General features: G+C 43.7%; 1 protein-coding gene across 7 annotated transcripts in view; it reads right to left on the bottom strand.

The window, feature by feature from the left end:
• The window catches only part of PPP6R3 (protein phosphatase 6 regulatory subunit 3), a 99,937-nt gene that overhangs the window by 51,829 nt on the left and 32,575 nt on the right, over positions 1–15,533 (bottom strand). For all 7 annotated transcript variants that reach the window (XM_087822050.1, XM_087822053.1, XM_087822054.1 and 4 more), the window contains 4 exons: positions 10,644–10,876; positions 6,070–6,256; positions 2,979–3,116; positions 549–614 (listed from right to left, as the gene is read on the bottom strand). In XM_087822050.1, the coding sequence (XP_087678176.1) occupies positions 549–614; positions 2,979–3,116; positions 6,070–6,256; positions 10,644–10,870 (618 nt within the window). In that variant the 5' untranslated portion in view covers positions 10,871–10,876. The remainder of the gene's footprint in view (positions 1–548; positions 615–2,978; positions 3,117–6,069; positions 6,257–10,643; positions 10,877–15,533) is intronic.

The raw sequence follows: 15,533 nt of genomic DNA, 5'->3' as shown, positions 1-15,533 counted from the left end.
GTGTAAATCCTAATGCCAAGTCCATCTTCAGCACCTAGGAAAAAGCCAAATCTGCCAGAGCATAATGCCCAGGCCAGGAAGGACAAGCACCAAGAGCCCGTCACTCCAGCGATCCAACAGGACCAAGGCCCTGCTGTGCTGCCTGGAAAGCTTTAGCCAGGACTGAAAGATCAAATGCAGATGTGGCCATGTCCCTTGGGCTAAAGATGGGTATTTTAAAAAAAAAAGAAAAAAAAAGGGAAGTATGAACAGAGGAGGTCTGTAACAAAGGCAAGCAGATTCAGCACGAAATCGAAGCTCTAGAATAGACTGCTGCAACCAGAACTTGCTGCTTTCCACACTTCTGGAAATTTTCTGAGTATCAGCAAAAAACAGAGTAAACACAGTATTTTTAAAGCCTTTAGTGTTTAGAGAATTATCAGCTTTAAGAATGCAGATTATCACTGCTCTACCTGTCCTCTATTTCACATTTCATGCAATTATGCTCTGCACCTAAATAAACACGGCTCTTTTTAAAAATCAGTTTATAGTCAGACCAGGGAACTTACATCTTCTTCTTGCGATGGGTGAACTATTTCCACAAGCCTCTGGATAATTTTCTCCTCATTTAACCACTGTAAAACACATTGTAGAAGTGATCATAGCAATGAGTGGCTCTTGTTCAAGCCCCAATGAAGGTTAACATACTTGGAAATATCCATCACATTTTAAGTAGAATGTTACAGGTTTCTCTGGACTTTGAACACTACAGGAAATTAAAAGTCCCCCAAGGAAAACGCCAGTGAATATATCATTTTAACAATAGCCAACAGTACCAACTACTCCCCAACTTATAATGCCCACATAACGAAAATTCTATACATCAGCTTTCTAGCCATGGCATAATGCTCAGACACTGAGACTAAAAGGGTCTGAACTTTAGTTATTGGGGGTTGGGTGGAATTCATATACTTTCTATAAAAGAGTACTAACTTTAACAAAGCTTCAGAAAGACTGAGAAAAGTAACATTTAGTATTAAGCCTCTGGGTTAAAACATATTATAAACTTTTAGATTCCAAAACCACCCCAGGAAACGTGGGAGTGGGGCAGCACTACAGAAGCTGAGTTTATCTGCCCTGCCACACGTTGGCAAAGACCTATTATCATGACCAGGACAGTGAAGGAAAACATGAAGGGGATGAAATAAGGAAGAATAAAAGAAAACATAGCTGGTGTAATACTGGCTCTGTGAGGATCAAAAACACCATAACAAATGAAATGCTCACTACCTAAAGAGGACACCCCACCCTGCAAAAGGTTAAGGATAGGGGAAGAGCTGGGTGGCAAGAAATCAAACCTAATTTGCTAAAGGCAGAGAGAGAAGCTGTAATACTGTCTCCGGCTCCTTAAGGAGACACGCCAAAGGAAAATGTAAACAAAAGTCATTGGGGGGGAACCACAAAGTAGAGGCCCAACTTCACAGTTTAAAATCTGTTTTATGGTGTGCAATGTAGATCTGGCTCAGCAGGGCAGGGCAAGACCTGAGCTTCTGGATTTCTAACAAGCTCTCAGGTAATGTCAGGGCCACACCATGAGTAGCAATGTCCTAAAACAGAGCATGGTAACACCTGTACAAAGGGGATAGGGCGGAGGGTCCTGACCATCACTCGTCAAACCCCCACCCTACTGCCTTCACAGCTAGTGACAAGCACCTACATTCCAAGCCCACTTTTAGACTAATCCCCCTCAGTGGGCCCCCAAATAAAGTAAGTCATTTAGGAGTTTTGTGTTAACCTTCCCCTAACCTATGCCTTTATTAACCACCGATCACTGTGTCCCTCTATAGGCCCATCTAATTCCTTCTAAAAAACCATACTAAAAATTTCCCCCATAACAATCCAAATATAAAGGTGACCTTCCCCCTTGTCAACAGTCTCCCCTGAACTCAACCTCTTTTCACATCCACAAAAACATACCTAAAAGGAACCAGTGTCCCAATTCAGGGCCCTTCCACAGGCAGCTGCTAGGACATTCCCTAAGTCTGCCATCTGGGTTCCTCACAATGAGCACAGGTCCCAGTAGACCTCTTCCTGGTTCTTCAGATCTAGCTCCGACCCCACCACATCCTCCCGCTCACACAAACACACGCCCTGGAACGCCTGCCCACCTCAGCAGAGCACCCCCTTTCCTGGGGTACCACCTGACAGACCCATCTGTCTCTCTTCTTTAATTAAAGTTAGCATTTCCAATAAAACTCAGAGAAATAAGACGTAAGATTCGAGGCTGAGTATTAAAGATGGAATAAACTAGGGAGTGGTTCTGGAAGAAGGCAGTGAAGAGAACAGAGGGAGAGACAGAAGACAAGAGGAGGAGGCAGAGGAGCCTATGAGAAACCTTATCTCCTCCCTCTTCCCAGCCAAATCTCCCTCGCAGCACACCTATCCTAAAACCACTATCTCCAAACATTTTAAATATGTACCCTTTGGAAATAAGCTCCTTTCTCCTTCTTACCCCATGCTCCTAGGTCCCCAAGAGAAGGAAGTTCCTTCTGAAGCCTCATCCCTGGAAACACAGACTCCTCTCCTTTCCGACTTTTAAAGGTAACCCTATGGTGGGACCATCTTCTCAACAAAGGGCCTCAAGGCATCTCAGGTGAGATACAGCGCACAGCGGCGTACTTGTCCTCTCGCCACCTGGCCAGCTTTGAGACAAATCCTCAGCTCGTTCTACCTTCTCATGCCACTGACAAGCCAGCACAGGGAACAGAGCCCCTCCCAAGGAAACGTCCCCGGAACCGAGGTGTGGGCACATCTGAAACCTTAATCCTGCAGAATCTGAATCTCTTCCTATCTCAAAACAGCCTTCTTCCCCACCCTCCCCCCGCTCCCCCGTTTCCCAGACAACCTTCTACCAGGCCCTGGAATCCCACCCCAGCAGGCAGCCCGGGGGCTCACGCACTTCTCCCCACCCGGCCGAGGACAGTCCTAACTCTACTCACATTCAGCACATCTTGCCTGGGCTGTGGAGGCTCGATGCATGTCAGGAGCCTGAGCAACAGGTCCATGATAGCCGACGTGCCTATGTGCTTTATAATAAGGTCTACAAAATCACGTTTCTTCTTCAGGAAATCCACAATCTGGAGGAGAACAAACCAAAACTGAAAGACATGTAACCTGGGAACTATAAACTTCAGAGTGCTGTCAGCTCTGCCCCTCCCAAATCCCACTACCACTGTGAGAGGAACGGCGAATGCTGAATTCATAGTAAGATGTCCAGCTGGGAAGCCAGCTAACTGTTATGCTATTCAAAAACCGTCAGGAAAACACAGTCACCATAAAGGAATCTTTTTCTGTTCATTTTCATTATTAATTCTCAAAGAATGAAAATGAAAAATGTAATAAAGAGCAAGAGAATATGCCATTTCAGTTTATGAACATAAAGTCCATTAGATTACGCACTACAGTGCGAAATACATATTTAAAATCCAATTATACTCTAGCCAGTGAGAAATTCAAAACATTAAGATTTCTCCACAAAGTGACTAACTCACCTACTACAGAAACATCACATGTGGATTTCATTTTGGTGTTTCACCTGCTGAGACTTACACAGGGCAGTGTGTGTGGCAGAGGCAGTTACACCGAGACCATGACGACAGAAATAAAGTTACAACCCTGCCACCTAGTCTTTTCTGTGCAGGAAAAAGAGGAAGGCTGTTCTGTGTACTTCTGATTTCTGTCTGTGTGCACGAATCATCTACTCTCTAGTCCCAGAAGCAGAAGACCAGCATGGCAGCTGCTTCAACATAGTCTCACTAAAGTCTCTGAAAAGCCCATGTAGTGGGATTGCTAAAGTCAACGTTGCAGATGCAGAAGCCAAGGCTCAGACCAGTTAAGTATTCTGCTAGGAAGCTAAAAAGTGGTTGCACTAAAATTTAAACTTAGATTTATATGTCCCCAAAGCCATGATCCCGCCATTACCCAATATGAAAAAGTCTAACTAAACCTGCTTCACACACAGAACCAGGTGTTAAGTGCAGGATTGACCATCATATGTGGCTTCTCCAGACAGTGAGGCTAAATGCGGTAATAAACCTTCTAGCAGTTATACAGAATTAATCCACTCACAACTGAGTCACACAAATTCTTAAAAGCACAGTTGAGGAGAGAGGAAGAAAAAGCACCGGATCCGGAGCCCCAAGGCACAGCCAGGACAGCAAGATGTCCTATACAGAGGATGACACTGTTGAGGTGCTAACTCATCCAGCACTGAAAGTGCCCTACAACTGGAGTTCCTGCTGCACGAACTAATAAATGTCTGCCTCAGTTAAGCCAGACTGAGTCTGAATTTTTTTCATTACTTGCATCTGCATATATCCTAATACATCATGTGATGGGAAACCTTTACTTACACTAGTAACTCCCAAAAGGTTAGTGAGGTGGGTTTGACCTTTTCCTGGAGCCAAAAAAACAAAGGCTATAGAACGCGATTGTTTTCATTCAAGGGGTCCTGACCAAGACACACAATGAGCAGCAGCAACTGGGCCTTGTCCTCAGCATTTAATTGGCACGTACCATCATCGTTACACAGATACTATGCCTGACCTTGAAGACCAATACAAATACTCAGAAAGCTCCAAGTGCATTCTCACTCATGACACTGAAAACCGGGACTTGTTTCAATGGTCGCTACAACCACCTGGAACTGACTAATAACTTAGGCTGTGGGGTGACTTGCACTTTCCTGTAACAGTCAGCAGTCCTGTTATTTTTCTTCTCATTGGAAGGCAGAAGAGAGAAAGACAATCTGTATCAGAGTAATCACGATTTGGGGAACATTCTCTAAGAAAAAAGAACTTCAATTCCAATACATTTAGGAAGGTAATTCTGCTCAGTTAAGACATGAAAGAATGACCTTGTCTCTCTAAAAAAAAGCACGTATCCACTTCACCTTGGCATAGGATAGACGCACAGGACCTAAAATAGTTCCAGTCCCTGTGTGTGTGCTGATAGCAAGGACGGGTCCTGGAGAGTGCTTTCACCATGCAGGATGCCAGGCCGACTGATCTGACTGCCTGCGCCCATCATCACACCCTTGCTCACTGCACTCTGGAGGGCCTGTTATTCTGTACTTGGGCATCAGAGGCTTGATGCTCCCTGGATGCCTGTTTCCCTCCGTGGAGCATAATCTCTGGTCAGCAGATCCTTTTTCACACCAGTATCAACTAGAGCAGTGATTCTCAAACAGTAGCATGCATCAGTCATCTGGAAGACATGTTAAAATCCCAGATTGCTAAGCCCCACCCCCCCAGAGTGTCTGAGTCAGTAGGTCTGGAGTGGGGCTCAAGAACTTGCATTTCTAACAATCTCAGGTGGTACTCATGCTGCTGGTCCAGTAACCACACTTTGAGAACCATTACACATACAACCGGTATTTGGAAAATAAATTTCCCAAGGACATCTGAATTGTTTAAAAAGCAAGCAAAGTGGGGAGGGGAGAGAACAAGAAGAAAAAGGGGGGGGGGGGGGTCCTGCCACAACAGCAAGGCAAGAATTTCTATCAAGCACTACTACAGAGCTACACAGGCACTTGACAATCTACACCCAGATGTCTCAAGCTAAACTCTTTGAGTAGAATCAAAATAGAAAATCACCATTTGTATAAACCAATCATCAATTACATTTATAGAAAAGCTTTTTAAGTTTCATTTGTAATCATCAAGGGAAAGAAAAAAAATAATAAACTGTTAATTTACCAGTCACTAGGACCCACTCACATATGCAACTGCTCAGTATGCACCGTAATGCCATCTACTAGCATCTCATGCTTCTAGCTACTTGTCAAGAGAAAACCACAGTCTACTAAAAAACTGAGATGTGAGGCACTTAGAAAAGAAGTGAGAACATATTCAATAATGTGTAAATCAGTGTTAAGCCAGCGAACATCTAGAATGTTTAAGTTTTAAAACATATTCTTTTATAGAAGCTGGACTTAAAGCATACTCAGGACACTGAACCAACAAAATTACTGGGGATCATCTCAGAGGGATGATCCCCCCTAATACTTACCTTTTGGAAAACAATATTTACCTGTTCTGGTTTTCTGCTGATAAGAATACTTAGCACCTTGCTGAAGAAACTGGCAAGTAGTGGGTTCAAGGGGGAATCGTTTAGGAGGAAGCTATATAATTTCATTAGCAAGGATTCATCTTCTCCCAGTCTATCATTCATCTGGGAGACATCAGAAGTGAGCAACTCACAAGATATATTTGGATACCTAGAAGAACAGGATATTTATATCATCATCTATATTAACAGTATAATCAAAGTAACACACAAATCAGAAAGGCTTCCTAAAACTTTGTGAAAAAAATAATCTTCTGAAAATTAGAAAATGGTTTCAATCTATTCTGTTCAACGTCTAGATTAGAGTGAATTTTCAATGTCTAAAAAAACTGTTCCTAAACCAAGATTTAATATGAATACAATTTCCGCAACAAAACTAGAACACACCAAGGGCTCAGGAGCGTGGGGGGGGGGGGGGGAAGGGGGGTGGTCATGCTGCAGGGCGTGGGCCTTCCCAGATGATGTGAGATGTGGCAGGTAAACGCCTAGGGCTGCAGCACCAGCAGCTACTCTGGCATGGAAAGCGGCATAGCTTGCAGAACAACCATGGGGACACAGGTTTCTAGGAAACCACACTGCACAAAGCACCCTGTAACTACTCAAGACACATTTAGGTTCCGGGATTGGCCACTTCTAATTTCACATGGGTTGCAAATGGTACTAGAAAGTTGTTTTGGGGGCTTCTCAAATGTTCAGTCTATATGACATCTTAAGACAATAAATATCCTAATACACTGAAGTGGAGAACAAGACATCAGCCTGAGTGAGCCAGGTGGAAAGCTATATATAGAAAAGGAGCTCTCACACCAGCCTTCCAAGGTCTCTGGGCATCAGCCCACCCTCAGATTTCAATGCTATGGGACACAGACCTCTTCTACAGACCCACAGCACTAGAAATTTCTGTACCCCCCCAAGCTAGCTTGGCTCAGCACCACAAGGCTCGCTCTCTTTGAAAAACAGGCAGCAGATCCACTTCCCCCACAACAATTGCTCAGTAGCAGCAGTGCTGCAAGGCCTGTGCGACTACTCTCCCAAACCGACAGTTCACTTCTCTGCTCTTTATTACTCCCTGTTGGGCAGCCAGGACCCAGAATCACCCAGTCATCAGGGAATGGCAAGCTCTAATGCTGACCAGGATAGAAAAGTGATAGAACAGCCAAAAGCGGCTATATGACAAGAGAGGTGAGGACTGGGGGCTGGGACACACACCAAGCAAGTGGCTGTCTGTTCTGAGGCCCCTGGCTGGAGAGGTCACTGGCATCACACCAGAAAGCTACAGCACCTGAGGGGTCTGGCATGAGGTCAGAAGACTGAGCAGTAGAATATCCCCAAATGAACCTCTGCAGGGAGAAAAAAACTGAAAAGACAACAGAATGGGCAGGTGTGTGGGAACAAAAGTCCCATTACCAAACAGCCTCTTCTGGAGGCTTGTGGCTCAAATCAAATTAGAAGAAACATGTTGGTATATAGATGTCATAATATAAAGTCACCATTACCCTGGGGCGCAGGGTCATCCAGTGATTACAGGTGTGAGTTCTGGAGTCTATCATCAAGGTTAGGAAACTGTCTCCACCACTTACAAGCTGTATCTTGGGCAAGTTTCTTAACCTCTCTGGGCCTCAGTTTCCAAGTCTGTCCTGTTAAGACAATAGTCCTACCCCACCAAGGAGAGTCATACATACCAAATACCGAGAAGGGCCTCAAATAAATGAGTGCCAAGTGCTTGTATTCCTCCTTACTTTCTACTTTGTAGAAGTGCTGAGATGCTGCTACAGGGCTTGGGGGGCATGCCCTCCCTCCTTCCTTAACTTTAAACAAGCTTCAAAAACACCCAAAGGCCCCCCTCCTCCACCCCACCCCTAGGCAAGGCCTTTGCTCCTACCCCACACATGCTCTGACCTTGATTCCCTCCTTGGTACTGAGAAAAAAAAGGCAATCAGAAGAGAACCCAGCCCGGCTGCATCCCAACCTGACCATGGGCCCCTTCCTCCTCCCCCTACACGGGAGCCAGCCTTGCTCCTAAAGCCACCCCTCATCTGTCCTCTTGATCCCCTCCCTGCCCACATACTCAAGCACAGCACATCACTCTATCTCCGTTCCTCTACACCATCATCTCCCTCTGAACTGCACCACTCTCACCAGCATAGAAACAGACCGTTATTTCTTCTATCTAGGGGCAGAGTCAATGCCACCCCTTTCCTAACTCCACATCTGCCAGGAGCTCCCACTTTCTCCCTCTGTTCCCTTTCCAGGAAACTACCTGAAAGAGCTATCTCTGTCTTGTCTCCAATTATTCTTCAGAGGCATCCAGGGCCCATGTGCTCTGTGGTGCAAACACTGACAGTCACCTAGCTCAGCAGCAGCAGCCCTGCCCCACTGTCCTGTCCCTTCTTCCTGAAGCCTGTCTTCCCTTGGCTCTCAGGGTAGCAGCCCCTCCTGGATCTCCTCTTGCCTCTAGCCATTCTACAGTCCCTCTGTGGGGAAATCTTGACCCAACCAATAGCATTTTAGTTTTTGGATTTATACTTCTACTTAAGGGCTTTATTTTTTAAATTCTGTTAGTTAAAAGTTCTGTTAGTGTAAAATGACAATCCTTTAATACATTGTATATGATCACCAAACTAAGTTGGAGCAGTAATGAGTTTAATACACATATGTAACTAATGTACAGTTATGAAGTTCACAAAATACAGCAATCACTCCATCATCCAGAAACTACAAAATGCCAGTCTCCATTTCCTGAGGTGACTACAGTCAACATAACTCTGAAAAGCTTTCAGATCCCATTGGAAAACCCCCTCTACACTAACCCAATTGCCTGGGTCATCCAGCTGTGTGTAAGGTACACACAGCTGATGGCTGTGCCTAGGCCAGAAGCACTGCACTGAACAGTTCTGCCCAAGTTATGTTGCTGAAATGGTGCCATCCAGAAGGCTGTGTCCAGGGGTGGCACACCTGTTCTCACAACCTCAAATGTAGTGCAAAAAACCACCACCAACAAAATGCAAACGAAACAAAAAAACAAAATGCTGGCATGGCACTACAACAAAAGCCACGACTACTTTTTGGTAAAAGAAGCGCTTTCCATAGGCATGCCTACTATTCCCCCAGTGAAAGTGGTGTTAGCTTCATTCAGTATAGGAGGAAACAGACCCCAGAAGGGCAAGTCCCCTGCTCAAGTTCTCAGAGCTTGTTATTTTTTGAGGGGAGGCCCGCCCTGCCCAGGAAGGTTTGATACAAAGCGCACACCTCACTGCCTCCTACTAGCATAAGCTCCAGACAAGCAGCGCCCACACGGAGTGCCTCTCTTTTGTGGGATGGGAACACACTAGTGTTTCTGCCTCCAAATTTCTTTCCTCTCCTTTTTTCAGACACTGGTCTCTGAGTGGAGGCTGTCAATGAATGCTAGTTGTCAATCTTCATGGCTGGCAGAGAACATGACTGAAAACATTAGTATTATTAACCTTACAGCAAAATTCTCACCATGAAGAAATGAAAAGATATCTAAGGAGGGATATTCTGGGGGAGAAAGGGCAAAAGAGAACCAACTAAAAACATAATTCTTCCACCCTGGCCAGGCTCAGTTGGCTGGAGCATTAACTCAGACACCAAAAGGTTGCGGGTTCAATTCCCAGTCAGGGCACACGCCTAGGTTGCAGGTTCAATCCCTGGTTGGGGTATGCATAGGAGGCAGTCAAAAAATAGATATCACTAAAAACATACCCTGGGTAAGGATAGAAAACAAAACAAAACAAAACAAAATAAAACCACCATAATTCTTCCTAATCCATGAAGTTTAATGCATAATCAATAACTTTTCGTTCCTGAAGTTGTACTATTTTCCCAAAGGGGGGGGGGGGGGGGGGGGAGAAGCCAAATATTTCAATAGAGTTGGAGATGGAAAAACAACTGAAACCCCAATACTTCAAAAACATATGGAATATTCAGAGTATCCAGGGGTCTGTACAGAAAGCGCCAGACTGTGACAAAGGGTCTCACTGCACTATCCGTCTGCTTGTAAGCAGGTGGAACTAGTGAGTAGAAAAATCCACTGTAGTTATCCAAGGTGTTACGTGCTTAAATTTAGCACTTTGTCTTTCTGAGTGCACATTCATTTTTAAAATCCTGTCATTTCACTAGATTTCCTTTTAGATCAGATTGTGTGCTCCGCTAAGCCTATCGTTTTGGGTTTTTTTTAATGTTTTTATTGATTTCAGAGAGAGGAAAGGGGAGGGAGGGAGGGAGGGAGATCAACGATGAGAGTCATTCATCGGCTGCCTCTTACACACTCACCTACTGGGGATCAGGCCCACAACCACAGCATGTGCCGTGACTGGGAATTAAGCCGTGACCTCCTGGTTCATGGGTCGATACTCGACCACTGAGCCACACCAGCTGGTTGAGCCTGTCATTCTTGACCGTCTAAACGTTTTATTAATGGTCTGCAGCAGCCATAGGGAATCGCTGTATGAGAATGAATAATATTCTACCCCCACTTCACTTCAGTCCCACCCTAAAGAGAATATCGAATTTCTTACTTGTATCTGATCTTTTCATCCATGTCTTGAGGTGGTTCTTCTATAATGAACGAGACTAAATCTTCGAGACATTCTGCTTTTAACAGAAACTCTATAAGTTTGCGGTTCTGAGCTTTACATTCCTGTAAAACATCTTCCTCATCCATTAACTCCTTCAGTGTTACATCTTCTCTTTCTAGAAGTGTGTCTATGTGGGATGATGAGTGAAGATCAAATTTCCAAAACATGCTGGTCTAAACAAAACGCAGAGAGTATTCAAATACAATGTTAACTTCACATATTCATTTCAGTTCAGTTTTACAGTCTAAAATGCCATAAGTAGAATAAGTTTCACATTGAACCTATAAAATACTTTGTAAATAAGCAGGATTTTTTTTCCTTCTCAGAAAAAAATTATTGATAACAAAAATTTGACCTGAAAATGCTAAAAGAATGCTAAATCTTGGGACTTTAAGCTGCAAAATGATCACATCCACACTTGAAGAAGTAACCCCTTTCTTAAGGGTGAAGAACACATTCTTACACAGGACAAATATCTTCAGCAACAATGACAAGTACTGAGACCTAGACTATGGGGCCAACTTCTCCGGCAGCGGGTATGGCCACATGACAGCTTTCTCCAGTGCGCTGTGAACAGTAAAAACCTCCATGTACCCTCCCCTGCCTCTGGCCGGATGCTGATGACATAAACAGCTCTAAGGGAAAACTGGAGATGCTTCTGTACCCAAAACACTACATGGAAGAAAACTGCCTGCCAACCCCAGGGCCTGCCCTCAGCTGTTATGGTGAGCCATCCTACCTACACCTGGGCTGTGTCCCAGCAATGTAGTGTGGCCCACCCAACCAACCGGCTCCTCTAATCCCGAGCCTGTGACTATGCACTTTATTATATTTATTTAAACACAAGAAAAGGAATTCTTCAGCAAATATCTTATTTTTTATTTTTATTTATTTTTATTTTTTAAATAAATCTTTATTGATTTCAGAGAAATGAAGGTAGAGCGAGAGAGAGAGAGATAGAAACAATGATGAGAGAGAGTCACTGACTGAGCCCGCAACCGGGCATGTGCCCTGACCGGGAATCGAACCCCGATCTCCTGGATCCTAGGTCGATGCTCAACTGCTGAGCCATGCCCGGCTGGGCAGCAAATATCTTTTTTAAATGCCTAACTCTTTTTGCTTTCCAGTACCTTGAATTACAATAGCATATTTCAAGTCAAAACGCTAACACATACAAATTTCCACAGTGCATTTTCTTTAAACTGGGTACTACAAACTTAAAAATAAAATATAACTATAGTAGATTCCTAAAGCAAACATTATGTGCTTTACCTTTTAGCCAAAGAGCAAATCGACTGGAAATGAATGGTGTTGGTAAAATAGTTACCCTGGCTTGGCCCTAGCTTCTATTTGTGCCCTTTGAAGTAGAAGCAATAGTTACAAAGATCACCTGCCCAGGACCCTGAGGCAAAATGGAGTCCTTTTAAAAATACTCTAAGACATTCAGAAAAACTGAAAGGAGTCAGAATTTCAAGTTCATTTTTACTAAATATAAACACCCTTTAAAGGTCCTCCCACAGGCCTGGCAGGTTTTCTCAGTGGTTAGAGCGTCGGTCCTTGGACTGAAGGGTCTCGGGTTTGATTCTGGCACATACCATGATTGCAGGCTCAATCCCCAGCCCCGTCGGGATGCATGGGGATGGCAACCAATCAATGTGTTTCTCTCACATCTATGTTTCTCTCTCTTTCCTTTTCACTCTCTCTGAAAAAGCAACGAAAAAATATCCCCAGGTGAGGATTAAAAATTAAATAAAATAAATAAATAAAGTCATCCCACAGCTATAATTAAGTTGCTTGAAAACAGGATTTTCTCCAAAAGGGCTGAAAGATTATTAGATGGGTAAGGCCACCAGGGAGTTACCTGTTACCTGATGCCACAGACCTAATGGCCTCCGCTGTTTTCTACCTTCCCCAAAACTTAAGACACAAGTGAAAATTACCATCTAATATGTGCAAAATAGGGCCAAAGGACCCTAAACCTATTCATCTCAGATCAACTGCTTTAATTAAAGGTCATCTGAAATTACTGAAATACCATCCTACTCAGAAGCAAAATCTGGGCCATGGTAACTTTATGTCACAGCATTTAGGCAGTGACACTTTGCTTCTTAAAGAAAAGGTGCCACCCTGTCTCTATGACACAGGAACTGAAAAGGTGATATGCTTTAACCATCCAGAAGAGCAAGGACAAGAACACCAGTCCCTCCAGAGAACGTGCCACGCACTGATGCAGAGTAATTTCATTCAATAGGGGCCCAATTGTGGTTTATGTAAATCACCTACAACTGCTTGCTTTCACCAAATAAACGCCATTTCCCACAAAACCTTGTTAGGACTATTAAGCATCTAAACAGACCTGAATTCCAATGCTGGAATGACGTGAATTAGCGGGAAAGCTACCTCACCTCTCTAAGTCAGTATCCACCCAGGTAAACTGGCTATAAGGCGTCAATAAGAAAGGCCCAATACAGCAGCCGGAACATTCAGGCACTCGGCAAATGGAAGTTACTGTGCAGTAAAATGCTCACCATTGAAGTAAGCGAGCTTCAAACCAGTGTTTCCCAAACTTTCATGGGCATAGGTAACACCTAGTGGTCCTGTTAAAATGCAGTCTCAGATTCTGACTCAGAAAAGCAGGGGTCAGGCCTGAGCTTCTCTAGCAAGCTCCCAGAATGCTGCCTTGGGTTGAAACCACTGCTGACCAGTTGTACCAAACTGCAATAGCCCTGGTTGGTGTGGCTCAGTGGTGTGTCAGTCTGCACACTGAAGAGTCCTGGGTTCGATTCCTGGTCAAGGGCACATACCTCAGTTGTGCATTTGCTCCCTGCCTCCATCGGGGTGCGAGTGGGAGGCAACAGTCACTGTGTCTCTCTCACATCGATGTTTCTCTCTCTCTCTCTCTCTCCCCCTTCCCCTCCCTCCCTCCTACTCCCTCTGAAAAGCAATGGAAAAAATACCCTCAGGTGAGGATGAACGACAACAAAAAGAACTGCAATAAGTAATTCAAAGCAATTATATAGCCCTGAGAAACAGGAAAAGCATGTGACTGTTTATTTCAGAAACTCCCTGTGGACAAGCTGATATTAGCAGGCTTTCTTTCAACAGGACAGAAGCGGAACATAACATATTATATCACTTTCCAACAGGGGCCAAAAAAAGTGATACCACAAACATGCTAACAGACAAACTATTAGAGCTCTGAAGAGAGAAACTGCTAATCATCCTATCTACAACTGAGAAGCAAACTGTGGGAATGACAAGGGCCTTAACAAATTGAAAATTCAAAATCTCCTATTCATATAAACTAACTCTGCTTAAATTTAGCAATTTTCTATCCAAGTAGGATAAAACCCCAAGTCTACACGTTGCTATCAACTGTGGAATACTATATGCAGGACTGCCAGGGCACAGGGCAAAGGTTCAAAGACTAAAAAAAGGATTCAGCATTATGAAGAATTTCAAGACAGCAACAGCAGCGCATTAAAGCAAATGCTCTGGGTCTGGGGCCCTGTGAGACTGCATGGATTCCACACCCATGGAGCCAGCCCCATCTATACCATTTCATAACTGGCCCCACTGGGATCCCCAAGATTCCAAATCCTAAGTGAATATTTGCTATCATCTCCAGTCTTGCAATAAACTTTTACAAGATATTTTTAGTTTAAACAGTTGCAGTTACCTAAATGTACAAACTACAAAAATAAGAGAAGCAGCTGCTTCCAAATAAGATAACACATGGAAAAGAGTTAAAAAAACAAAATGTGTTATAATTTTTAATACTATTTCTTTAAAATGTTACGAAGGGAATCACTGTAAACAAATTTTGTCATAATCTTATACAAAGGTATGCAAACACATATTGCCCAAGTGTACGTCTCCCCGCAGCACTGCCTAGAGCCCCCTCTTTCTAAAATTGATTTCAGAGAGAGGAAGGGAGAGAGAGAGAGGAACATCAATGACGAGAGTCGGAATTGATTGGCTGCTTCCTGCACGTGCCTGGACTGGGGCTGCAGACTGAACCTGCAACCCAGGTATGTGCCCTTAACCAGGAATCAAAGCCAAGACGGGAATTGAGCCGACGCTGTAATCACTAAACCACGCTGGCCAAGGCTGTTCCACTTATTTATGCATTCATGGGTTGATTCTTATTTGTGCACTGACTGGGGATCAAACCCACAACCTTGGTATATTAGGCAGGGCAGTGCTCTAACCAACGAGCTACCTGGTAGGGTGCCACATGTAAGTTTCAAGTTTCTAGTAGCCACATCAAAGAAGTAAAAGGAACCGGCAAAAATTAATTTTAATAGTGTATTTTATTTAACCTCACATATCCAAACATTATTTCAATATGTCATTCTTTTGGTACTAAGTCTCCAAAAGTCAGATTTCATGTACTTGGGAGTCACATGTGTCTTACGTTTCTAACAAAGCAACTGGCAAGCAGCATTCAAGACAGTGTGATTTTAGGGAAAGTAAGTGGTACCCATGCTGTAAAAGAAGTAGTGATGTTTATTATAACACTTCTAATACAGATGTTTCTAAGGAACCTACTTGCAAGGTGTATGCAGACAGGGTTAGTTCAGGGAATGGAAGTGATACTCACTCTGCAATGCAGGGAGTGAAGAATGTTAACAACACTTGTAATAAAGATGTCTAACAAGGTTTTAAAAAAGTTACATGTGGCCAGTGGCTGCTGTGTTGGATAAGGCAGCTCTAATTATATGATTACTACAATTATGATTCAAAGTTTCTCTCCTGGTCCTAAAATAGGCCCCTATTCATCTACTTCCACTGCCAAAGTCAATAGTTAACCTTTCCACACAAGGGCCA

Source organism: Miniopterus natalensis, chromosome 11 (genome assembly GCF_054644295.1).
Source record: "Miniopterus natalensis isolate mMinNat1 chromosome 11, mMinNat1.hap1, whole genome shotgun sequence".
NCBI lineage: Eukaryota > Metazoa > Chordata > Mammalia > Chiroptera > Miniopteridae > Miniopterus > Miniopterus natalensis.
This window is presented reverse-complemented; position numbering and strand designations above follow the sequence as displayed.